The following is a 26,216-nucleotide window of genomic DNA, read 5'->3' as shown; positions in this document are numbered from 1 at the left end:
ACAACATCATGTAGCAATTTCAAATATCCAGTGGCCTTGAGGTTTCCATTGATGAAGAATGGACCCACTATCGTTGTACCCCATATACCACACCAAACCATCACTTTTGTTGTTCCAACAGTCTTGGAGGGATCCATCCAATGTGGGTCAGTGTCAGACCAATAGCGGTGGTTTTGTTTGTTGACTTCACCGTTCACATAAAAGTTTGCCTCATCACTGAACAAAATCTTCTGCGTGAACTGAGGGTCCTGTTCCAATTTTTGTTTTGCCCATTCTGCAAATTCTGTGCGCCGATCTGGGTCATCCTCGTTGAGATGCTGCAGTAGCTGGAGTTTGTAAGGGTGCCATTTGTGAGTAGCTAATATCCGCCGAAGGGATGTTCGACTAATGCCACTCTCCAGTGACATGCGGCGAGTGCTACGCTGTGGGCTCTTGCTGAATGAAGCTAGGACAGCCACTGATGTTTCTTCATTAGTGACAGTTTTCTTGCGTCCACATTTTGGCAAATCCAACACTGAACCAATTTCATGAAACTTAGCAAGCAGTTTGCTAACTGTAGCATGGGAGATGGGTGGTCTCGTAGGGTGTCTTGCATTGAAATCTGCTGCAATGACCCGGTTACTGTGTTCACCAGATATCAACACAATTTCGATCCGCTCCTCACGTGTTAACCTCTTCGACATGTCAATGGCTGTGAACAAAGAAACTTGTAAATAACTCATGAAAGAATAAAGTTACGTTGAAACCAAGCACACCATTGTTTTTCTTGTGACATTACCAATAAGTTTGATGTGTCACATGGCCCTCTTCCTATTGAAAAACAAAAGTTGTATCCAAGATGGACTTCTAAATGGCCACCATGGTCACCACCCATCTTGAGGAGTTTGCCCCCTCACATATATTAATGTGCCACAAACAGGACTTTAATATCACCAACCATTCCCATTTTATTACGGAGTATCCATATAAATGGCCCACCCTGTATATTTAACCCATATTTTCTTTGAAAAAATGAATTGCTGTCCATGAAGCCCAACAAAGATTAGGCATTTATTCGATATTTTTGTGCCCGTCCTAAAACTCAAGTTAATTATTATCTGATATAGAGCTACTTAACTTAAGAACATTTTCATTAACAATTCAGCTCACTGATAACTGTGATGGTTGAGTTCCTTTTATCCTTGCACTGATCCCTAGTTTTGCTATACCTCTATGTAGAAAAGAGCCTCAGATTCTCTTGACAAATATCGATTCCCCACTTGTCTGTCACTCTTCATTTGTCCTTAAGGGTGACAGTCAATTAGACGAGAGCATTTCCAGGACTTGATTTCACTCAGCTAGCTCTGCAAGGCCTCAAGGAGCAGCTGTTCAGTGAGGTGAGAGACTGGTGGCTGAGTTTCCAGACCAAAATGGAATTATGTCCCTATTTTCATCCTGATGCACTAAAAGTGCAGCTTGCCTGAAATTGAAATGAGAGTCTTGCAGTTCTGGGTATCCGCACTTGCCTAGTATGCACCTCAATCATTCAGCAGGTTTGACAGTAAGAGCCAAGTTTAAAGAGAGGGAAATGCAATAAACCTGAATATGTAAACATTGCATCTTACAAATATGAAAACCTGCAAAACAACACAATAAAAAAAATCTGTACATGAGTCAAAATCTCTCTCTCTTGTGTAAGCAAAATACATTTTTGACTCAATAAAAAATAACAAGTGCTTTCAAATTGCTGTATTTATGAATAGCTCCATTGTCTTGTCTGCTTCTGTTTGAACTACGCTCTCTTTTGCGCATAATTAATGCTCTTAAATGTGTGGAAGGTAACCTTGTCTCGTATGCCTCTGTGTGAAAAGTACCCTCTTCTGTGTATAATTAATACTGTCAAATTGTTCTCGGTGTGAGCAGTGCGCTTTTCTCCCTTCCCCCTCTTTACCTTTGTGTTAACAGCATAGTCATTCCTTTTGTGTGTCAGCTCTGTTTATTTCATGTTTTCTAAGTAGAGATTGTTTTGGTTGATTTGGAATTCATTCTACTTATATAATGCGATTTTCTTTAAAAGCCTAATTCATGCAGCTTAATCAGCAGGCAAGATGGGTATGTTGAGATAAATCTTTTAAGGGGAGATGAGCACGCCCCTGCCAACCACCGCAAGAGGAATGTGGTGCTCTTGATCAAAGTGTAGGACAAACAGACAAACCCTCGTCCCCGCTGGACGGACTCCTTATCTGTCCCCTCTGACTGTCTGTCCTATTTTTAATGGACAGTAAAGTTGTGACATGCCCTGTTTGTCCCATTGTTGACATTCCTCTATTCTCTTAAGCCCTGGAGGCTTTGTGTTTGTTAAGCTGTAGAGCATCCCTCCTCCTCCTCCTCCCTCTCTCCCCTCTCTCTACTATCAATTACATTAACAGCATCCTGAAGCTTCCCCCTAGCATGTTGCTCCATTTTGTGACAGGAAGCCTCACTGCTGTTAGTTTATGGCCTCCTGCTACATTATTGCACTACGCTGGTAATAGAGCATACTCTCTATTCTAGTCCAGACTTTGTCCTCTAATCCGAGCCCTCTTTCCAATGCCAGACGTTTTCTGGTGACAATGAAGTATTTTTATGGCTGTGCTGATATCATCACATTTCTGTTTGTCCCTCATCTCCCAGGGCACTGCTTACGGGAAAATGAATTATACAATACAATAGATGGGGTGGATGCTCTGCAGTCAACTTGAGGCCAATTTGCCCTAACATGACTTGGCTTGTGTTTCCAGCTAGCTATACAGCTGAAGGTAATTTGAAAGCTTCTGAAATTTTGTATTCCTGCTTTCTTCCTCTCGTGTTAATTATGCATTACCAGGAAGACGCTGGTGGAGCCATGTGGCATGTCAAGTTTACCTCTGATCGTTACCAAGGCCAGAAATAGTACATCAGGCATCCCGACTCTAATTGCTTGTCGTATTCAAGCCAGTATGCATTGTAAAACCACACACCATGTAAATTCAATGGAGAGCCACAGCCTTAAATCATTCATTGATTTGAGTGAACTGCAATGGCAGAAAAACGCTGGAAAGTCATGCTGCCTCGGGCTTTGAGCTTCCCCCAAGGATTGTGTGGAGTGATGGTTTTGCACTTCTCCGTGTGCACGCACAGCATGTTTGAGCCACTCAATTCAAGGTATTTCTGCACATGAGATGTTAATATTATGCTTCACTTGCTTCAAGCTTGATCTTAAAGCTGACCCCTTGCTCATTTGAACATTGAAATACCTTTTCTTGTTTTAATCATTTGTCCTGTTCATTCACAGCCCAGAAACGATAAAAAAAATTAACAGGAATCCTCCTGTAAGCAACAACAAAAAAAAAAAAGAAAGAAAGAAAAAAGAAAAAAATTCTCTGAACAGTCTCATTTTTTGTCTTAAATAAATTGCTCATAAATTCCCAAAATTGAAACTCATATATGGACATTGAGATTTAAGTTCTTTCTCTTTAAAAAAAAAAATATAGAGAGAAGTTCAATAAACACTCCAGTTAAAAAAAAATCTGGCAATTATTTCATGGTTCAGACTTACACCGTTAAAAGACACTCTGGAGAAAAATGAAAAACTATCATATAAGATAACTGAATGCAAAAATAGTTTGCATCTATTTATTTAGCTCTAACACACTGACATAGTTTATCTCAAGGAGTTAAGAGATTCAACCATTTAGATAACTTTATGAGAGTCAAACTCCATACTTCACTGGCCACAAACAGCAAATTTGATCTTAAATGTATTATTATTATTATTATTATTATTATTATTATTATTATTATTATTATTATTATTGTTATTATTATATCATTATTATTATTATTATCATTATTATTTATAAAGAAATGTTAAAAGTAAGATCCTCTTAATGAAGGATCTGTTTACAAAACTCACAAGCCACTTCCTTGGCTACACCTTTCCAGCACTGGTTCAGACTCCCTTTGACCTTCTGAACTGCCTTAATTCTTCATATCATGGATTTAACAAGCAACTGGAAACATTCCTCAGAGATTTTGGTCCTGACTTGATAGCATCACGGGATTGCTGCAGATTTGTCAGCTGCACACCCATGATTTGATTCTCCCATTCCACCACATCCCAAAGATTTCTGTTGGATTGACATCTGGAGACTTTGGAGGGGATTTGAGAACAGTGAACTCACTGTTTTGTCGAAGAAATCAGTTCAGTTCATATGTTGTGCCTTTATAAATGCTCTTCTGCATACCTTGGTCAGATCGAGTGGTTCTTTCACGAAACTGCTACTTTTAAATATCCAAGTATTTTCATTATTGTGAAATATTGCTATTCCCACAGGAGGAGCTAAACAGCAATTTACTGATATAATTTGAAGTATTAAAGATGATTTCTTTGCGATTTTGGCCAATGCTGTCGCTGTCCACTGGACCTCATGTTTGGTCATCTGGGTTTGTAGGCTCAACTCATTTATTCTGAAATTTCAGTGTTTAAAATTAGGCTTTTATTCTGAAGAGATCCTGCTGCCGGCGGAAGTCGTGGCATGCACGTCATGGCTACCTGTCTGAAAAATCTGTAGCTAAACTTTCAATTTGTTCTGAAAGCACAACGATTATGGCGACGTTTTTCGGGGAAGTGCTGTCGGTTTACTCTCGGGCTGTGGAGGAAGACGACGACGAGCTTGATGAAAACGAGGAAGATGAGCAAATCCGCAGAGAGCTGGAGGAAAAAAGGTAAATAACTAGCTGTAGCATCGGGGAGTGAACGCAGAAAAAGCATGCAGAGGGGAATCGGGTTTAGTTAATCTAGCTAGTTAGCTCGCTGAAATTCAGAGATTATTGCCAGTGAAATACTAAGACGTACAAAGGTATGCAGACCATATCATCCCAGTTTAAGCATTTTCTTACTCTGTCAGCTGGATGGATATCTGCCGCTGAAGCTAACTGAGCTAACATGACACATGAGTTTTCAGTTCACCCATTCAAACAGCATTTACACACGTAATGCAGGAACCAGTTTTTAACACTTTCGTCAAGTGTACAAAAAGATATGGCAACATTGTCATTGCTATTATGCCCTTAAATACGGAAATGGTTAGTAATAATAATAATAATGATAATACAGAAACTTAGTAGTCAAACAAAACGTTAGGGTAGTGTCAGGAAGGGCATCCTCAAGAGTGAGATTTCCATAAAAATCAGTCGAAGCCCGGTTTATCAGTGCTGCTGATTGAAGACAGAGGAAGAGAAGATGTGTGTTTGGAAGCTGCCAGAGAGAAGGAAAGGTAGGAGGTGAGGGTAAGGACTTTAAATGCAAAGGATTTTAAATGTGAAGCTTTCAGGGTGCCGGAAAGAGGAAGACAACAGAGAAAAATAATGGATGCAATGAAGGAGGAGATACAGAGGGTTGGTCTGACAGAGGAAGATGTTAGGTTGGAAGGGTGAGATGGAGGCATTATCCATTACAAAATCATGAAAGTATTTGTATGTGTAGTTTTTCCAGAATTCGATCTAGAGAATAGCACATTTCATGATTATTTTATGTAAGAGAAAACAATATATTAAAATCAAGTTTTTCAAAGGCAAACCAACACATTGTGTGATGACAGGCAAAAAGTAGACACATAGATTTTTATTTTGTTTTTTGTCTTTCTTTTCATTCATTATATAGACAAAAGTTCATGTTACACCTCCAGGAGCTGCTCATCTATGGAAACCTGTAAGCACACAGTTTTTGTGCTGATGTTAATGCCAGGGGAAGTTTGGAGCTCTGCTTTCAATGAGCAAGCAGCGCGTAGGTGACGTTTAAGCTCTGTATGCCTCAGCACTCAGCAATCCTGCCCTGTACATGATTTCTGAATGCTTCCCAATTCCCATAATATCACTTAAAGTTGTTCATGGAATATGGGAGGAAAGAAAAATCTCAAACTGTTGCAACAGTGGCGTCCTATTACAGCAATACACTTGATTTTAGTGATCTTCGTAGAACGACGTGTGGAAGGCTGTCTAAACATCTGAGTTTAAATATTTTGTTCACTAAGCCCAGAACCCAGGATTGGCAGATCTCATTAGGAGGAGCAGTTTTATAAATGCATAAAAATGTTGATTGGGGGAAAAATCTTTAAACTCTTTCTTCTCCACAAAACCAAACAGAGAGGTTCATCTGCACTGGAGCCCTGAAGTCTCTGAGTCGCTGAAGTCTGGAAACAAGTTGCAGTGTTCAGACTTCATCCTTGCTGTGGGACAAAATGCTTCCAGTAAGTTGCTGCTGTCTCTGTCCTGTCTGCTGACTCACCTGTGATTGGTTTAACTGGATGCCCAATGTTATTACACATTAAATGAATATTTAATATCCCCGTCGGGACACTGGAACATGGTGGACCAAAATGTCAACTCAGAGGCAGTAACAGAATATTTCCAAGAATCTTTTGTACTTTTAAAAATGATGACATGGGAAGCGAGTAGGTTATGGTGCTAAAACACTGCAGGAAATATAATGCAGACAGTCGGGGATTTGTGTTTTGATCATCACTTAATCTGCATCTTATTTTCTCAATTATTCAATGAGTCTTGAACCTTTGAATATGTAGTTTTTAAAATTTTTTTAACTAACTGTTTTCACTGAGTTGGTGACTGTTTTATTTCTTTGAAGTGAGGTTTTGATCCACAGCTCTAGGTGGCAGTAGGCCACGCCCCTCGGCAACACTAACACTGTATACTACTGTGGACTGGGATAGCAACAACATGCATTTTGGTGATCTGAAAAAATTCAGTTGACATCAGATCTTTTTCAATTCAGTTTTATTTATATAGCACCAAATGACAACAATAGTTGCCTTAAGGCACTTTATATTGTAATCCCAGTTAAATAAACTTATTAGTTTTTCAAGCCTACCTTCAATATCTTAAGTCTGGACTTTTATTTTTGCTCATAATCTTTCCTTTTGCTATTGTTCCCTTCCGTAAGGGATACCAGTAGCGCTCTTGTTATTTCATGTTTCCTATTTGGAAATAAACACTTGACTAACTTGTGAGCTTTCTTTTAAAACTGAGAGACTCTGTCTGCACAGGTTTTCTGTCAGTGCACATCCTGTCCACGCCAAACTGGGATACAATCGGACGTGCGTCGGCGTGGAACGAGAGGAGCCGAGCTGTAACGGGGCAAAGCTGCGAGGAATCAGCGTGTGTTTTCTACAGACACAAGGACAACCCAACAGTGAGTGACGCACCGAGCGGGGCAGCACTTCAAAATATATCTGAAAGCTCCTGACGGTCGAGAACTCGATGATCATTCAGTTTAATGGGTTTGCTCCTGAACTTCTGTTTAATATTTTTCAAGTGCTGTTTGAGATGTTCGCTCATTTATATCAAGGGCACTTTATAATGGCTGCGGCCTGTTCGCTGTCGAGCTGCAAACAGATGAGATATCATAAAAGAAAAATCTGAATAAATTACGTGCAGTGCAAGAGTAAAGAATGAAATGCTGGTTCTGTTACAAAACTTGGAAGAGAGGCCATTACACAGAGGATTAATGAACCCTGGTAATCTAGTGTCTGTTGTCAGAGTTATAACCGACCGGTTTATTGTGTGCAGAACCGCCTGCCCTCAGCCACACGTGATTCAATCGAGATAAATGTAGTGAACGGTTGCTCCTGCGCTGCCGAGGAAGCTTCAGATTTATCACGAGTGTCCTGCTGCCTTCAGGTGGCTGCTGGGATTTAATGTACTGGGGGACCACAGGAGCAGCTGTGGACAGCAGATACCGCGACAGTTGGCCATTAATTTAAAGATCAGTGATTTACTAAAAGTCCTGCTAGCACAACCTTCATTTTTAATGCTGATTTAAAGGGTGGGGAGTGTGTTTTAGACAGTAGTTGGTGTGTGTGGTGGAAAATAATGCAGCAAAAGCAGGGATATTAAGTCTAAATAAAGCTCTCAGTTCAGTGTAGGATCAATAAACGTGATTTTTCTTTGAAGAGTCGAGAAGCCTGAAGAAGTTTGTAATGCGTCCACTTTAATCAGTCATCGGTGGAAAGAAAACTTTAATGTGAGTTAGAAGATAAATCATTGGTTTATGTTTTTTGATAAAGGCAAAATACCCAGTGTTTGCTGACCTCATGTTCCTGATTGAAATCTCTGACAATTAACTGACTAAATAGTAAAGTAATGCTCTAACGTAAGTGTGTGTGTTGAATCAAACTAATTTAGCTACGTATTTAGTGGAAGGGGTGGCTACAGCCTGTCCCCTGTCCTGGAGTGAGAGGCGGGTTACACCCCGGAAAAGGTCACAGTTCATCCCAGTGAAAGACAACCATTCTCTTTCACATTCACACCCAGTTTAGCCAGTTTAGAACCACCTAAACTAATCTTTGTCTTTCCGTGGGGCCCCAAATTTCCCGGTCCCATGTCTTTCAGTGTCAAGTACATTCTTCTTTAATGTTTTGGGTGGCAAATACCTTGTAGGTGGGTTTGTAGTAGTATTAAAAAACAAAACTAGAGACACTATATTCAAGACAAAAAATGGCCACACAAACTTCTGGATTATTTGAATATTTAAGAATCCATACTTGTCGGTCCTCTGGGTGTTTAGTTTGACTTTAATTCAACAACTTTAACTAATTATTGCAGAGCTTAAAATGTTGATTTACTCTTCTCTGATTTAAACTCATTTAATCAGTTAGAATATGGGGAAATCCTATTGCATTTGAATATTAAAGGTCTGAAAATGTTTAGTTTTTTAAAATTATGAAAGTTGCATAAAAAGTTTTATTTTTCTTTCCTTGAAGGTTTTGATATGCCAGGTGTCGTGCTACGTTGCAGAAGACCAGCTTTTTCAGTGGACAGAAAAGGTATGTTTAATGAACTAAGCGAAGAACTGCAGGGAGATTGTGTTATGTTGTTAACCTAGACTTTTTTTATGATGTGAAATGTGAGCCAGTGGTTGTTGGCGACCCATTCTGAGGACTTGAGCTGAGCATTTTTGACACTGAATGCTCATAAGCTAAGCCCGATTTAAAGAAAGCCCTGCTTCATGCAAGAAACTACCGGCTGAGCCTATAAACTCAGATTAGAGAGGTCAAATAAAACTTTTTACAGCAGTTGTCCCTTGAAGTTTAATGCATTTAAACTTCAAACTTCCATCATTTATATACAGTTTGTTTTTTCTTTGTGCAGAGCCCTCCAGGCCAGCATCTGCTTCTCAGTCTCTAAACCCATTTTTTTTCTTCTTTTAGTTCAGCACAATTTTATTTATTTTTTGTTTCACTTGTGAAGCACAACAGCATCATAAAGCATAAGGTTTGCTATAATATACATTTACCAGTATCTCATCCAGGCATGATCAAGAAGCTCAGATTTTTAGACCAAACAGGAGAACTGGGATAAAGTGTGATCTTGTGATGGTTGTTGGTGCTACACAGGCTGGTTATAGAGATCAGAAACTGCTGATCTCCTGGGATTTGTTATAGTGCAAAAGCAGGGTAGCATCTCACACACTAAACCTTCAAATTGGCTACAGCAGCAGGAGACCAAAGAAAATTTCACTCCATTTGGCTGAGAACAATAAACTAGGCTGTACTAGACACCGGCACACCAAAACAGAAGCAAATTGGAAAAATATCAACTGGTCTCACGAGTCTCCAGTCCTGCTGCCAGAATTTGGTGTAAACAACATTGATCTATCCTGCTTCGTGCCAAATGTTCAGACTGGTGGTAGTGTGGAACATTTTCTTGGTACATATTAGGTCCCTTATGTGTTCAGTAATAAATCAACCACTGAGTGTACAGTAATTATTTATTTACTGGCTTTTTTTTTTTAACCACACACTGAGATTACAGTGAGACATGGAGGTTTTTCAGCGTGACCAGCATGGTTACAGTGTTGTTTGCCTGACTGTGTGTTTCTTTTGTCTCCTGTAGGTGTTTGACTGTCTGCAGCTCAGAGAGCTGAATGTGACGGTTCTGTCAGACACCTCTGTGGCTGATTATAAGACGGCAGACTATCTGGGCGGCAGCTCCGCTCCCTTCCTGCGCTCTCTCCACACCAGTGCTTTTGGTGATCAGCCTGTCTGCCAGTCACTGGAGCAACCCAACATAGTTACTGGACTTGCAGCTGCAGGTATTACTGTTGCACGACTGCGTGACTCGGATGTCTCAGACTTAAACTGTTCGTACTTCTTTTTCTCTCTCATTTTGCAAACGCACAAGGAAAACCTACAGACGCTGCATAAAAAACTGCAACTCTGTTTCCCCAGTCGTGGTATTGCTGTGCAAATTTAGCAGAAAAAAACCCCCTTTGATGTTTGATTGAATGGCAGCTTTATTCTTACAGATGGGTTAGGGAGGCATTTTCCTTTAACCCAGATTTCCTGCCTTCTAGGCAACCTTTCCTAAGTTATTTTGGTGTCATGTTCACCTCTTGTTTCCTTTCCATGTTTGAAATCAACACCTGCCAAGCACCAGATTCTCCTACTGAACAACATATACATGAATAAATCTCTGATAGGCCAAAATCAGCCAGAAATATAAGCCAGGTGATTTACTGGTCAGGCTCTAGTTCTGCAGACCGTATTCCCATTCTTTATAAATTAATGAAAAAACCCTCTACAGAGTTTCTATAGAGTCTTATGTGTTAACTCAGGAGTTTTATCCTACTTCTATAAGACATTTATCTGAAACAGTGTAGATGACCAAGACAATTACTGTGAAAAGAAGAAACCGGAAGAAGTAATTTTCTCACAGACATACAACAAGTCATGTTTCTGGTATAAATTAGGCCTTAGCAAAGGAATTGCCTCAAACGTTTTTCATGACCACCAGAGGGCGACACCGGTGCTTGCACAAACACCCCAGTACTGTAGAAGTCTGAGTAAAAGCAGCGTTCGGCCCCAACCTCTGTTTGCTTATGAGTTTAAGGGCTTGGTCATGTGATTTGAGTCATGCTGACTAAAACATGAAGCCCATTTTGTGAATTTTGTCTGTTTAAATTTCAGAATGGTTTATCTGGCGTATGCTCATGCTAATGTCTTGTTATTGACGTGTCACTGGGTTGTGAGCATGCGGTTTCAATCACATCCACACCTTGCCCACTGCAAAAGGTTTCAAGACACCAAAGCTCAGTTTGACGTCACAGTAGCTATGTCCATCTTTTGTATCTGGGCTCTGTGGTGTAGTGGTTAACACATACATGCCAAAACTCCCTGGATGGAGACACAAGTCCAGCCTAAAGAGGTCACAAGTTAATGCACTCAAAGTGCTGGTCAAAGACCAGATTAATGGGATTATTGCATCAGGCAAGCTGCCTCTTTCCACTGTGGTGACCCCTTGGGAAATAAGCGAGGTGCTGAAAATATCTTACTGTTCATTGTGAACTGAGATCAGTGTTTTAACTTGAAAATATTTTCACTTTCTGTGTATGTCATTTCCAATTTGGTCTTGAATTCCGTTTAAAGTGGCTTTAAGAAGGTGCTTTATAAAGACACATATTTAACACCTAGTTCTGCTGCACAGCACCAGTCTTTCTCTTCAGTAATGGGACAAAGTGAAATAGGCTGTAAAAGTTCTGTAAATAAAGCTTTAGCTGTGTTTGTTTCCCAGCTTTTCTTGTTGAAGTGTCCTTGAGTAAGATACTGAACCCCAGTTTGCTCCTGATGTGTGTCTGTGTGTGTTTGAGAAGTCGCTTTGGACAACAGTTTCTGCCAACTGAATGAAATGTGGTGCCATTAGGCTCCTCTCCACTCACTGAGAACACAAAGTCCTGCATCCTGATTTTTGGTGCGAGTGCTCTTAAAGACGCAGGTTCCAAACAAACAGATGTATCATCAGGAGATCACTGGACGGTCACGCACACCTCATATCAATAACCTTGGTGTCTTCTTCTTCTTCTTTGTGCTGTTTCATCAGTACTGAACCACTGCCAGGTCCACCGCATCGCCGCTGTTGTTTACCAGTGTTACAGTGATGTCATTGGCCCTGACTCTGTCACCATGGAGACCTACAAGCCTGTATTAATCAAACTTGGCAGATCTATACAGGTGAGCTGTTTTTCCTTTTTATATCTGAAGAGGCTTTTAAAAAGGTCACAAAGGAAGGATGCACACGAATGTCCTACATCTACTGAGCCGCTCTCTTGGCTGAACCCCAGTCGATGACGCCACTGCAGGTTTTAATGCTGATGGAAATAGAGCTGTAAAGTTTGAGGAGCAAACTTTCAAAAGTTTATTTCAATTTTAAGGTCTGTCTTTCGAGCAATAGCCACAGTCAGAGCTCCCACAGGTCATTTAAAAGTCACAGATAGTGAGTGAAACTGAAAGAAAGTGTCTCCTGAAAAGGTGTGTGATTAAGAGAAGTCATAAACACTTTCATTTTGTAAATAGGTTGCTCAGCATTTGTTATTTTGTTGTCAACCTCTATTTATTTTAAGATTCACCTACATTTTATTTATAGAGCAACGCAATAACCTTACCATATAACAAGACATGTTATATGGTAAGGTAAAGACCCTGCAATAGTACAAGAGGAAACCCAAATGATCAGAAGATTACCTATGAGCAAACACACGGCGGCAGTGGGAAGAAAGAACACCTTTTTAACAGGAAGAGATCCCCAGCAGAACCAGGCTCAGAGAAGTGATGGGAAAGAGAAGAGAGACAAAGGGAGAGCAGAGAGAGATCAATACAAAGCAAACTACAGGAGTGAGCAGACAGAATTTAATGCTATGCAGTAGCAGTGTATAGATGCATTGTGAATGAGAAGAGCAGAGTTGAGATTGGTCGGTGCATCATGGGAAGTCTCCCAGCAGTCTGAGCCTGCAGCAGCATTAACTACGGGATAGCTCAGGGTCACCTCTTCCAGCCTAACTATACCCTAACTGGGAGCTTGTTGCACAAAGAGGGGCCTGATATCAAGTTAACCAGAAGCCAGAAAAGCAACGTTATAACAGAGACTCATACAGAGTATTTAAAACAATAGGAAGCGTCCACTGCATTTTCTGTTTTTTCTCCTGTTGTTTTTTAATGTTTAACATGTTTTTGGGCTTTGTGGTGAACTCAATCTCCTGTTCCAACCCACTTTAGGACATCTGCATAGATCGCACACTGATAATCCTTCACAAAAGATGCAAATGCAGCAGCACTAGTTTTCAGCATGAAAAGGATATTTCTAATTTTAGCTATATTGTTCTGATAAATAAAGGTAGTCCTAGATGGGTTTAATCGATGTTAAAGAACTCCTTCTGGTCAAAAATGACTCCCGGGCCACAAGAGTGAGTGTTTGGTTAGACGTCTGTGAAGGTTCTCAGTCATCGTGGTGGAGAGAATCTGGGACTCTCCACCATTTGACTCTTAGAACTGAAGAAGCTTCTCGGATGAGAAGTGAAACGTCTTCAAGCAACTTAAACAAGTCCAGACGCTTTTCTTTCCAAGCTCCTTAGACTGTCTGGTTAGACCTTTGAGATTTCTTGTAGACACAGTTCACAATCTAAACTCATGTGAAACTTCTGTAGGTTTACTTTATTACGAGGATCATTAACGGCTTAATCTTGTCAGTAATCACATTTTTGTTCATCAGGCCTGCGTGGTGGATAGCTCTAATCCATACAACACCCATGAGCCTTGACGGCTTGTTGCAGTGCAGGAGAGGCAGAATCAGAGTGGAAGCCAAATGAAAGTGCTTCACTGTTGAATTTATCTGAAATATGGTTCCCAAATGAAACCAAACCCAGAAGCAGGGATTCCAGCAGCAGCTTGTGTTAAAATTTTTCTCTTTCAACCTTTAAGATTTTTGATTTGATAAAACTTTGCGAAAAAGTGCCCTCGGAGTCTCAGATTAAAATCTCCCAAGAAAGTTTTAGGTTTGCATGTTTGACTTATTATCAACGATCCTTTCCGATGCAGCTGCTCTTCCCTTGCTGATGAATTATCCAAGAGTGATTCATGCTCCAGCTCTGACTCAGGCAACATTGTCTTTGGTTACTTCACAAGTCAGGTGTCTAAGATCAAAGAAGATGAGTTGTTTTTTTGTTGGTTTTTTTTCAGCAAATTTGTCAGTGCCTACTGTAACGATGGAAATGCGCTTTATTTATACCCGAGATCTCTTTTATATACTTTGAAACCCTTGCAAGTTTTTAGAGAACATCAGTCATCAAATCCATGAGGGTTTATAAAACAAAAAGCTGTATTTAAATGAAACGAAACTGTTTTTCATTTTAATTTCCTGCATTTCTCTTTCTCCTCAGCTCGATCCGTCTCCAAGCACAGATGCCCTGCGCAAGTTTGTCAGGACCACCGACCTTCAGAGCAATCTTTACATCTGAGTCCGTGCTGCACCCTCTGTAATTCTATTTTTCTGTCGTAAAATGCTGTCATTTTTTAAAATAAAGACATTTTAAGGAAAAAAATATTAGAAATCTTTTAAGTTTAATTATTTACTTCAGTCTGTCCATAAATAATAGGTCCTAAAAGTTTCCAAAGAAATGCAGATGCATACCAAGAAAGCTGTTGCAGCTTTATGGAGAACATATATAAACTTTTAACTTGCCTGTAACTATTTTCTTAAGAATTACAGGCTAAATCGTTCCACAAGGTGATACAGACAGTCCACGTAAAAACATTTCCATCGGGGATAAAAACAGCTGAGGTTACTTGAAACTACAGATTTGTAAACTGCTCAAAAGTTTCCTCCGTTTTCCTCCCTCTCTGATTCCTGAATAAAGTCAATTTTATAAATATTTTTATTGGGTTTTTTTTTTCTAGAGAGTCAGATAAGTATTTTTTGAATGCATATAAAATTTGGTACAAATATTCTTGGATGAAATCTGTCAACCTTTGGTTCCTTCTGAGTTTTTGTGCCTGCAAAACTAATAACACTCCCAGATTAGTGAGCCTTGAAAAAGCACGTTTGATAGATGTGTCCTCTGAGCTATAATCTCTTGCATTAATCTCACATGAAGTTATTAAGTGCTATACATATCCTTTTGGGCGAGCATGTCTCATTATTCCCACTGATCTCCTGTCAGCTGTGCATGCTATGGCAACAGCAAAAATAAGCCCAACAGTAGCTGAGAAGGGCCTATATTTCCATTTTATGGCAAGCACAGTTTCATTTTGGTGCAGAAAAAAGACAAAACTGAAAGCAACATGTCACAAAGGCAACAAAATGCTTTATTATAAAGTCTTCTTACACATTTTCAAGTTATATGTATGCATGTAATCATTGTTTATGAAATTATTACTATAATTTATGAAATGGACAGATTGGAGTCGTTTCATTTCCCAGTGTGTGGGGATGACAGTGTTTCCTCCTGGCCAGATGGGGGCAGCAGTGCGCCGGTGAACCCCAAAACGCTCAAAGAAGTTGAAGTGAGCGAAACTCAAACAAACCAGTTGGTCTAGATTGTTCACAGGTCCTCGTAACAGGTGCTTTTAAAAAAATTATTTTTTGCCATTTAAACAGTGGAGATCGTGCATAATAGAGTCGATGTATGTGCTGTGTCTGTCTGTAGTAAGCCCGCGTAAAAATATTGCTGTCTGTGGGTTAGCCCTGCTTAAAACGTTAGCCTGGTTACCAGGCTACCAATGAATGCTAACCGGGTTATAGCTCCTAAAAACGGCAGGAACAAAGCTCCAGTCGGGCGGATGAAGGAACACCGAGCCTTCAGAGCCAGCAGAGTGCTGGCTGAGAGGAACCAGGCGGTGGTGGCGGTGGGAGCCTGGGTGGAGGGCGGACAAGACTTCGTGGAGCATCCGGCTGTAAGTTTGGATGTGGAGAAGCTAACTGCTGACAGTTACTGTTTGTTGACATAAGCTCTCCTTCCCGTCTCCTTTCCATTTAAATTTACTTCATACTAAAGAACTATCGATATATAAGCAAATATTCACACCGGAGGAGTTTAATCCATTGCAATTTAGACATTTATTATAACTGTTATTAATGTTGGGTGGTCTTAATCTAAAATCACTCTTCACTTTAAAATTATGTTTCTAAGACATTTCACATTTCACTGTCATAAATCACCCTGATGTTCATCTCCACCTGCTCCACCCTGCTTGCACGCTCTTTTTTACCTCTCATGTGCACTGTCTGCTGGTGTGAGTGGTCATCCACTTTCGCTATTACACCTGTCTCCTTCTCATTAACACACATGTATTCTGTCTCTCTTCTACTGACTATGAATGAATGGTTGCACTTGTGATTTGGTAAGAAAAACCTGGAAAATTTCTATTTAAATTCCAACTGTGCAAGATTATAGACTTATCAATATCAATATAGACACAGGGGGATTTTACATTAATTAAAGAATAGAAGGACATTTAACTGGCAAGTAGACTTGCCCTAGATGCAAATTTTATATAAGGTTAGCTGGTGCAAGTCTTAGTTACCCTTGGTTTTCTTCACTACAGTTTTCTAAACTAGTTTTCCTGTGTCTTGGTTTAGACTCTTGCTTTGCTGACTGATGAGCTACAGGCAGAGAAGAGGAGGGAGAACGAAGAGAGCCTTCAGCGTTTTCAGGATGAAGTGCGCCACCGTGTGGCACAGAAAGCACATTTGTTCAAGAAGAGACAGCAGCTGCAGACAGATCCAGTGGTAAAAAAAAAAAAAAAAACTTGACACAAATGAAGTAATAATAATAATGGATTGGATTTATATAGCGCTTTTCTAGGCACCCAAAGCGCTTTACAATACCACTATTCATTCACTCTCACACACTGGTGGAGGCAAGCTACAGGTGTAGCCACAGCTGCCCTGGGGCAGACTGACAGAAGCGAGGCTGCCATATTGCGCCATCGGCCCCTCTGGCCAACACCAAGTAGGGTAAAGTGTCTTGCCCAAGGACACAACGACCAGGACAGAGAGCCCAGGGATCGAACCGGCGACCTTCCGGTTACAGATGCGATTCTCAACCCCCTGAGCCACGGGTTAATTATGTTCCTTTCACCCCAGATTCCCACCTGAAATTAACACTGCAGCTAACCAGATTTATAGCTAACATTATTGAGTTATTTTGACTATCATTTAGAAAAGGTAAAACAAATTGTAATGTACTATCATTGTCATTGTTAAATTTATCAAATATATTCCAGGTGTTTTATTAAGTTTAATATCTAATTAAATGGCATGTTGATTATGTTGATGTAACATAAAACCCTTAGATGAAGCAGCTCCTCATATCTGAGAAAACTTTGTGAAACCACATTTTAAACACACGGATAGCTGAGCCCTCTGATTGCCTTTCCTGCTGCTGCTGATGTTGTTGTCTTCTTGTCCTGTATTGTTGCATATGGTGTATTTTTTGTCCAGGTGACACCTGACATGCGAGTCATCTGGACCCATCGTGAAGGTGAGACAGTGAGAACTGCTGCACAGCAAAGGGTGATGGAGAGGAGACCTCAGGAGGTGAGATATTAGTAAATAATTACAGGTACAATGTGTGCACCCTCCAGAGAACTAAACTTTAGTGAGATGTGAGTTTTAGATGTGCTTTCAGCTTAGTTGCTTTTTAGGGTAGGATGGTAGTGATGTTAAAAATGGCAAAATAGTTCAGTTCAGTTACTTCAAATAGGTGAAGCTGAGGCCTAGCAGACACTGATTGGCCACGGCTGCCTATTTAGGACCTCCTGTCAGTCACAGGACGACACCCTAACTTTAAGGCTTAACAAAATCCAAGCAGATGAATTATAAAATGTTCACCCACCATACAGGTGTCATTAAAGGGGGCAAGTATCCATAGAGACCAAAACTGTAAATGTGCTCATATAACATGTGAGTCTATTGAGACTGACGATCTTTCGCATCAAGCCTCAAATGGCCTTTAGAAGAAGTGCAGTTTGTGGCTCCATTTGTAGGCCTCAGAGGTTGCTTTCCGAAGTCTTTCCTGATTATAAGAAGCTCTTAAGCCTGTATATTTTTTTTGTCCTTAATGACATGTTGATCAGAGACGTGTGTGTGGGTAAGGTGTGGCTGAGAAATTTAACGTAATGTAGATATTTACAAAGAGTGTCTGCATTTCTTATTGTCCACCAGGGGTGCATCGAGTTTTCATCCCACTTGTAAACTGATAGTCATCTTCTTTATAGGATTCAGCCTTTAAAGTTATTTAAAGTTTTTAAAATATGTTTTAAAAGTATTATCATTGAATTCAAAAGACATTTATTTGAAGTTTGCAGTATCTGCCTCAAACGTCCATCTACTGTATTTGTTGAGACCTTGTTATCTGTATATGTTCTTTTTCTTTATTTTTTATTGTGTCGGATTGTTTATATTTTGCAGTGTGTAAAGTGTGCTGTTCTTGGATTGCAGAAGGATTCCACTGTTCCTTGTGTGACTTCACACAATGTGACACTGATTAATCTGGATTTGTATTTATTTCCACAATTTTCCAGTCTGCTGAAGGCATGAGGCAGGTCAGACTCAGACTGGCTGCCTGTCAGGTGATGCAGCAAGAGAAAACAACGTCAGAACTTCCTGGAGGCAGCTGGAACATCTCTCAAACGAGACATGTGAGCGCCTGTGTCTCATGCTTGTTCCTCTTTTCAAACCCATAATTCCATATTCGGGTTATAATTAAACATTTCCCCCTTCACCTCACAGAAAGCAGAATCTCATGCTCTGGGAGCAGAGGAGGATGCTCTAGGAGAGGAAGATGATGTTGTCTTCACCAGTCGACATGAATGTCCACTTGTTCAACAGAAGGTGACTGAATATTCAAACTGTGTCCCATGTTTATTCCTTTCAGTTTTTAATGGTTTTTCTTAACGTGAAATTCATTATATCCACACATTTACCGACCAACTCGGCCACCACATAGTTACAGATACGATTAAATTATTTGGAGCATTTGCACTGTAAGATGCTTTTTTAGTCAAAAACCAACATTGAAATTCAGTGAATTTGGAACTTGCTGTACACCTCCATTAAAAATTATCTTCACTTTCATGTCATATAGTATTTAAAAGATGGATGTAAAACGTCTGGATCTTAAAAGTGAAGCCTGCATGGAAGTACCCTAATACTCCATTCTTTCTAATAGTCAGCAGGGGGTGACTCCTGGTTGTAAAAAGAAACAAGTCTATGGAAAATGACCCTATGCTTCCTCCTCAGTCACTCAAAAATGAAGATAAAGCTGGGTATATTTAGGGCAGGGAGCTGGACAAGCCACTCAGAAATGGGAAGTTGAATTAATAGGTGGCTACATGGTAGCTACACCATATGTAAACAGGCTAAAAACAGCAAGATGTAGATAGTAAGTTTGATGATCAGGCAGTTTACCGATTACAGCAAAGGTCAGAACTTGGCTTTTTGCGATGTGATGGTAAACAGGAAATCTGATGCTTTAACTGTTGGTGGATGTCAGGCTGAAAGCTCAGTGCTAGGAAGAGTAGTAGGCTTTTCTCCTCTTCTCTATTGCTGCATTTTTAAATGCCTTACATAGTGTTTATTGAGTGTAAATCGTTGCCCTTAATGTTAAAGTCCAATGTGGATTCTTAAGAATTATTTTGCCTACATGGGATGGCTAGAGCATGATGATAAACTCAACTCTTTCAACCCACAAAGATTAGATTTGATTACCTCTGCTGTACCTTTAATGATGAGTTTTGATACTTTGGTGTATGCCGATAAAGACGTGGTTTGACGGCCATTAGAAAAGTTCCTGGGTTTCTGCACTGGCAGAGTCCACCCTCACCAACATCCAGTTATTCTGTTCCATAAGCAGGTCTGAAAGCACTCAGTTCAACAAAGAGCTTCAAGGGCTAAAGATTTAAGAGTGAGCCTCTGTTTCACTCTTGCCAAAAACACGTATAGTTCAAAGTTTATGAGCATGATATAACGCCTCAAAGAGCAGAATTATAAGCCTGAAACCAGGTCAGGTTTCATTATTTCATTACAGGCTGTAATGTTTAATTTTACCACATCAACATCATCATCATCATGATAATGACGTGGATGTGTGTGAGGTTAATGGAAAAAAAAAATATAAATATAATGTCCAGTTCCCTCTCACATCTTGTGAATCATTATAAGCTCCAAACAAGGACAGTAACATAAAGTAAGGCTTATGTCAGGCTTCCCCTGTCTGTACAGATTTTTGCTTTTGTTTTTGTGTTGACTTGTTTTCACAGGAAATTGAGTGAGCTGTCAGCTAACCACACAGATATGAGTTTAGCCTCAGGGTTGTGTGTATCTTAAAAAAACAGTGTTTCGAGATTGTGAGTGTGCTGGATGAGTAAACCTGTGGAAAAAAAACTAGAGTGTTATTAAAATTGTCACTTGTTTTAAATGTTTCTCACTTTGCACGCACCTTAACTGTGGCATAACTTCAATCTTTACCAGCTGCAGCCTGTACATATGGAGTTATGCATATGAATGTTATACATTTTCAGTGCACTACACTACCTTGTAATGCTTTTAGTTGCTACTGTTGATCCATCCATCCATTCGCCTCCACTTATCCTTTTCAGGTTTGCAGGGGGCACTAATGGGATCAATGGGATTAATGGGATGAATGGAGATAAATATTGGCCAATAGAAAAGGGATAAGATGCCAGCAAAAAAGTAGAAAGTTCTTTATATTTATTTATTTCTTTATTTATTAATTGCAGAAATATTTCAGCAATAAGTCATAATCAGGGTAGCCTAATACAGACAACAGTCACAATAAGTCAGGTTAGATTCCTGTAACATTCAGAAACCAGAACTCTAATTATAAAATAAAACCAGCACAACATACAAAAATACAGTTTTTTTTAAAAAATAGCGTGAAGACAATATCAATATACACACATAATCTATGATGTTAAAATCACTAGACATAGGAAAAATAAATGTGTAAAAATATAAATATAATATATGTAGGCAGAAAGTTAACACTAAAGTTAACAGATGTTGAAAAAATCCATAAATATTCTGCAGCTAAATGACAAAAACATATATTCAATATCAAATATCTGTGCACAAAAGGTATCCGCTTACATCATAGCTTCCCAGTTTAGACATGGGGGGATTATCTCCTGGTACAGCAGAAAAGCAGAAGGATAAATAATTATGGCAATGAGCCCTGACTAGTATTTCTCTCAGGTTTTTAGCACAAATTGATTTATTATTGAACAAATGACCTGTGGAAGGGTCACCAGATAAAATATGCCAATATTTACTGATACTTCTTTGTAACTGTTAAGATAAAGGAGAAAATGTGGTGGCAAACACCACATTTTTGAGCCCCTCCTTGAGAGACATTTAGGTGTCAATAAGTTGCTGCTCTCTATGTTTTTGACTCTATCTTTCAGATAGAGTCAGGTCTCTTAAAGCTGTAACCTCTAATGGTTACAAATATCTCAGGCTTGTTCTTCAAAGGCTTTTTTGTATATTATGCTTGTGTCTTTTTCTTTTTTTATGTTATGATTGGCACAGTTTTGCTTTTTTGGAGGCGTTTTTCTTTACAGATGTTATTCATTAAGTAATTATTACTTATTATTAACTAATAGCATTATTACTTAATGCTAAGTTATAGCATTAAGTAATAAGGCACTACTTTTTGATTGGTCAAGGAATCTAACCTGGCTTTTAAGGGAAGTATTATCCAATAAATACTGTACAAACTACAGTATCTAATTAATAAAGGGAAATATAACAAAGTAGCTCTGTAGCAGAGAATAGGATAAATCAGAGATTGAATGTGCAGGAAACTCTTATTAAAATGAGTTCTTATAGGATGTGTCAACATTAACCAATAAAATAAAGTCAATTTTTTAATATTTGAATATCTATTTATGCTTATAAACTGATATTTTGGAGGAATACATTTTTATTTTTATTAAAAGAAATGTTTGTTTAAATGTCAACTTTTTGATAATAATGTGCTTTTAACACCTTCATACATACATTACTTTGGCTGAGGGTCAGTAGATCAGTCTTCACTCGTCTTTATTTTATTTGTATGCTTTTCAGGGAAGTGAACGTCCACTGTGGAATCCTGAACAATCACAACCTGATTCGGGATTCACATCCAGCTTCAGAATCTGGCCTCTGACTGACCAAGAAGAACTGAAAAGACAGGTAGGAATCAGAAGCATGCACAAACCTTTGGCTTTACTGGTTTGATGTCAGACGTCACAGACAGCGTGTTTGTCTCTGCAGCGCAAGTCTCAGTTCCTGATGCACCGCCGCCTGGCCATGAACATCGAGAGAGAGCAAGTGAAGGAGAACAAGCAGCACAGGAAGCACCTGAAACAGACAGCAAGGTGAAGAGAGGACAGGCGTACCATGCTGTATCGCTTCCTCTTGTGGTTTGGGGTGTTCCATTAAAGTGAATCTAAATCCTGAGATCTCTCTATAAAGTGTCAAACTGCAGATCTCTCTAACATGACACATTTTCACAGTAGAGGAAATAAAAACATTTGTTTTCTTAGCTGAACAGTGAGCTTGCTTGGAATACAATAGATATCCAAAGTCATTTAAAAAAAACCTCCTTTAAACTTAGATTACATGTTATTGTCAGTGAAAATCTCCTTTCGTGTGTTCTTGTCTTCACTGAAGGATCAAAGCAGAGAAAGAACAGATGCGTCTGGAGGAGGAGAGGAGGCTGGAGAGAGTTCAACAGCTCGCAGAGGCCAAGCAGAAGCTGGAGGAGAGGGAGCTGCTGATTCTGGAGCGACTAAAGCTTGAGGAGGAGGAGAGAGCTGTGGAGTTACAGAGGAGGAAAAGAGAGGAGAAAGGCAAAGTAGCTGCTAGGTAATTAAGCAAGAGAGACTCAACTGAATATACCTAATGCAATTAAAACAGGAAAATCCACTGATGTTTAAATGTGGAAGTCTGTTTGCAGTCATTGGAGAGTGCTACTTGATTTTTATTTAAGGCCAGATTTTGAAGGCTTTTGTTGCCTCCAATAGGATAACAGATGTAAACCTGCTGCAAACCTATTTGAGAGACGGGGCATATGTGGGTCTGTAGGGTTAATTTTCATTTTCTGCCACTCATCTGGAGTCGCATAATATTTCTCCCAATCAATGTTTTCTGCCTCTTCCTGGCTAGAGTCTGGTCCATTTCCAGGTCCAGTGAGATGTGGTGTATAATCAATCAAGACATTTTTGTATATTGACAAGTGATTAGTAGGGGAATTCAAATTCAAATTCAAATTTTATTTGTCACACACACACAACCATACACAGTATGACATGGGGGTGAAATGCTTGTAGCTGTACAATGCCCGACCATTAAATGACAAGAAAAGTTTTACAATATTTACAATTTACAGTTTACTACAAAAAATGTACAAATTAACTTAGGAATTTACAGTAAAGAATGTGCAAATAGCAGAAGAGATTATAAAGATAAGGATTATAAATTATAGGAATTATAGGATTATAGGAAATGTGTGGTGGTGCGTGTGGTGACGTGTGTGAGAGTCCAGTCTTATAGTGACGTGTTTGGGAGAGTCCAGTCCTACACCTGGTTCCGGCCCCGAATAGCCTGGGGGAAGAAGCTCCTCCTCATTCTCTCTGTTTTGGCCTTAAGGGAGCGGAAGCGCTTCCCAGACCTCAACAGTGAGAAGAGTCCATTGTTGGGATGGGAGAGGTCCATCATAATCTTCCTAGCTTTGGACTTGCACCGCTTGGTGTAGATGGACAGCAGGTCAGGGAGCTCTGATTGAATGATGCGTTCTGCCGAGCGCACCACCCTTTGCAGATCTCGTCTGTCCTGCTTGGTGCTGTTCCCAAACCAGGTGCAGATGTTTGCCGTCAGGACGCTCTCGATGGTGCAGGAGTAGAAGTTCTTGAGCACCTTCAGTGGCAGATGGAAGTCTCTAAGTCTTCTGAGGAAGAAGAGACGCTGACGGGCTTTCTTAACGAGGGTGTTGATGTGACAGGACCATGACAGGTCCTGAGTGATGTGGACACCCAGGTATCGGAAACTGTCCGCTCTCTCCACTGGCGTGCCACTGATGATGAGGGGTTTGTAATTCCTCGCCTGCTTTGTAGTGAAGTCCACGATCAGCTCCTTAGTTTTGCTGATGTTTAGGAGGAGGTTATTCTCCTGGCACCAGGTCTCCAGGTTCCTAATCTCCTCCAGGTAGGCCGTCTCGATGTTGTCGGAGATCAGGCCCACAACAGTGAAGGGGAGAATGTGAAGTCATCTCTATGGGCTGAAGAGTTAAATTTTACTTTCTAATTGTTTTGTGTTGTTAGAAATAAAATGAGCTTGACTGTAGCTGTGACTTCAGTAATAAATATATAATAAAATTGATCACATTTTAAGTCCCAGTTACACAAATGGGAAAAGTGATACCCCCTGTTTGTAAGTGTGACCCTCACAAACCACTGTTTAAAAAAAATGTATGCATGGCTTTGTGAAGCTGAACATCTCCTTATTATTTCTGCAGGTTCATTGAAGCTCTGAGAGCTCAAATGAAGGAGCGAATGTCTCAGGTGAAACTGGAGCTCCCTCCTCTCTGCTGCTGTGCGTCCTCGTTCTGGGACTCCCACCCCGACACCTGCGCTAACAACTGTGTTTTCTACAATAATCCCAAAGGTGAGGAATTCACACGCAACCATCTGCTTGCTTACTGAGCTTCAATCCAACTACATGAAAAATTTTTTTGTTCTGCAGTGTATGCCCAGGCCCTACATTCAGCATTGGCGAGTTTGGATTTGCAGTAAAAGGAAGCTGATGTCTGCCTGAAGGTCCGGTCTCAGATTTTGGAAAATCTTGTGTACATTTTCTAGCCTACGTTCAGATCAGTGCTCTCGCTTAGCACTGAGGAGTCCAGGACATGTTGAGCCTCCACAATAGAAGAGATTTATATGTTTCAGTTTATTGTTGTCTTCCAGAAATAAAATCATACGTTTCACGTAGCTCTAAGGAGGGAATCCAGAATGATGCTTTTACTCTGAAATATCTCAATGTTTTAAAGATGATTTGGTGCACAGATTGTTTTCTAAATGAGCAATAACAAACATGATGTTTCTCTTTGCCTTTGACTCCTGTCTTTGCCTGTTGCGTTATTATCGGATCATCTTCACTTTCCCCAGATCTTTGATTTTAATACTTGGAAAACTGATCATGTTTTCACTGAACAGTCAGATTCCTATATTTATTCTGCTGGTTGTGAAGAATGACATGGAGTATAAAATTTCCTTTTGAACTCTTTTCCTTTGTTTAATTATTGCTTATTAAAGCTGACAGAAATTTGCTTTGATTTATTTATTGGTAATGAAGGAATTTGTGCAGTGTCTTACTCTGTGTATGTAGTTTTAATGGCAGTAGTTAATGTGCTGAGTAAGCAACTAAACTTGAAAATGTCCTTGTGAGGATTTGCTGTTTGTTGTGTGGGTCAAGAGTCATGTTGACCTGTTTTAGCACTCCATTTAACAAATAACACTTCTGTTATGTTTGTTTTTTTAAATAAATGTCACTTTCTGTGGTAAATACAAATTGTGAAATGGTGTGGTCTGCTTTTAAAAATTGTATTCCTTTTTATGATTTTGTGACTGATGCACATTTATATGTTTTAAAATGGTGATAGTTATTTACACTTTTATTATTTTTAACATCAGCTCCAGTTATTTTTGTTACATTGTAGTTACATAGTTGTGTAGCTCATTCACTGGCAAAAAATCAGACTCACTGGCCCTTTTGTTAGGTCACCCATTCAGTTGCTTGTTACATCCTTTAATTTTCCAATCACATGGCAGCAGCTCAATGTATTTGGGCTTGTAGACATGGTCAGAACAACCTGCTTAAGTTCAAATTAAGGACCAGAATGGGGAAGAAAGGTGATTTAAGTGACTTAACATGGCATGGTTGCTGATGCCTGACTGGCTGAACTTTATATTTTAGAAACTGCTGATCTGCTAGGATATGCTCTCACAATCTCAGGAAATTACAACAAAACAGGCAAACCAAAAATGATCGATAGAAGATTGGAAAAGTGTTGCCCATAAGGTCCCGTTAGGCTTTAACATGTTTTTCATTAGTACGGACTCGGATCACCTTCGCCACGACTGGACTGATTTTCCTTATTACAATGGAGTAACTTCCAATGTGTTGGGTAGTTGTCATAGCAACGCGTCCGAGCGTCCCGCGACGTAATTAGTATGCGACACGAACGCTGGACGTCCAGGGAAGAATATACCAGCGCTCGGTCTGTGTCATCAGATTCAGAGGACCACGGCAATTTTTTTGTAACAATTTCCCTCTGCTCGCCCGGGGTTCCAGATGCAAGGTGCAAATAATTA

At 39.8% G+C, this 26,216-nt stretch overlaps 2 protein-coding genes across 2 annotated transcripts; both read left to right on the top strand.

Annotated features, from left to right (window-relative positions):
* Positions 1 to 4,528: 4,528 nt before the first annotated feature.
* Positions 4,529 to 14,683, top strand: psmg1 (proteasome (prosome, macropain) assembly chaperone 1). Its single transcript, XM_085364037.1, has 7 exons — positions 4,529 to 4,725; positions 6,145 to 6,248; positions 7,062 to 7,207; positions 8,778 to 8,840; positions 9,910 to 10,108; positions 11,893 to 12,023; positions 14,225 to 14,683. The coding sequence occupies exons 1-7, from the start codon at positions 4,607 to 4,609 to the stop codon at positions 14,300 to 14,302; spliced, it is 840 nt and encodes a 279-aa protein (XP_085220163.1). The 5' UTR covers positions 4,529 to 4,606; the 3' UTR covers positions 14,303 to 14,683.
* Positions 14,684 to 15,563: 880 nt separating this feature from the next.
* ccdc15 (coiled-coil domain containing 15) lies at positions 15,564 to 24,638 on the top strand. The gene is made up of 10 exons (XM_085364036.1): positions 15,564 to 15,737; positions 16,423 to 16,572; positions 17,287 to 17,382; positions 18,369 to 18,485; positions 18,577 to 18,678; positions 21,931 to 22,038; positions 22,120 to 22,223; positions 22,519 to 22,713; positions 24,362 to 24,510; positions 24,589 to 24,638. The coding sequence occupies exons 1-10, from the start codon at positions 15,564 to 15,566 to the stop codon at positions 24,636 to 24,638; spliced, it is 1,245 nt and encodes a 414-aa protein (XP_085220162.1).
* The last annotated feature ends 1,578 nt before the right edge of the window (positions 24,639 to 26,216 follow it).

The sequence above is a fragment of the Diplotaxodon limnothrissa genome, linkage group LG10, assembly GCF_057381915.1.
Source record: "Diplotaxodon limnothrissa isolate DT_005_m linkage group LG10, D_limnothrissa_male_GT1.1, whole genome shotgun sequence".
Classification (NCBI taxonomy): Eukaryota; Metazoa; Chordata; class Actinopteri; order Cichliformes; family Cichlidae; genus Diplotaxodon; species Diplotaxodon limnothrissa.
This window is presented reverse-complemented; position numbering and strand designations above follow the sequence as displayed.

Coding starts and splice junctions, on each gene's coding strand:
- psmg1 (XM_085364037.1), top strand. CDS start 4,607: ATGGCGACGTTTTTCGGGGAAGTGCTGTCGGTTTACTCTCGGGCTGTG. Junction 4,726..6,144: donor AGAGAGCTGGAGGAAAAAAG/GTAAATAACTAG, acceptor AAAACCAAACAG/AGAGGTTCATCTGCACTGGA. Junction 8,841..9,909: donor TTTTTCAGTGGACAGAAAAG/GTATGTTTAATG, acceptor TGTCTCCTGTAG/GTGTTTGACTGTCTGCAGCT.
- ccdc15 (XM_085364036.1), top strand. CDS start 15,564: ATGAATGCTAACCGGGTTATAGCTCCTAAAAACGGCAGGAACAAAGCT. Junction 15,738..16,422: donor ACTTCGTGGAGCATCCGGCT/GTAAGTTTGGAT, acceptor GTCTTGGTTTAG/ACTCTTGCTTTGCTGACTGA. Junction 18,679..21,930: donor GTCCACTTGTTCAACAGAAG/GTGACTGAATAT, acceptor TATGCTTTTCAG/GGAAGTGAACGTCCACTGTG.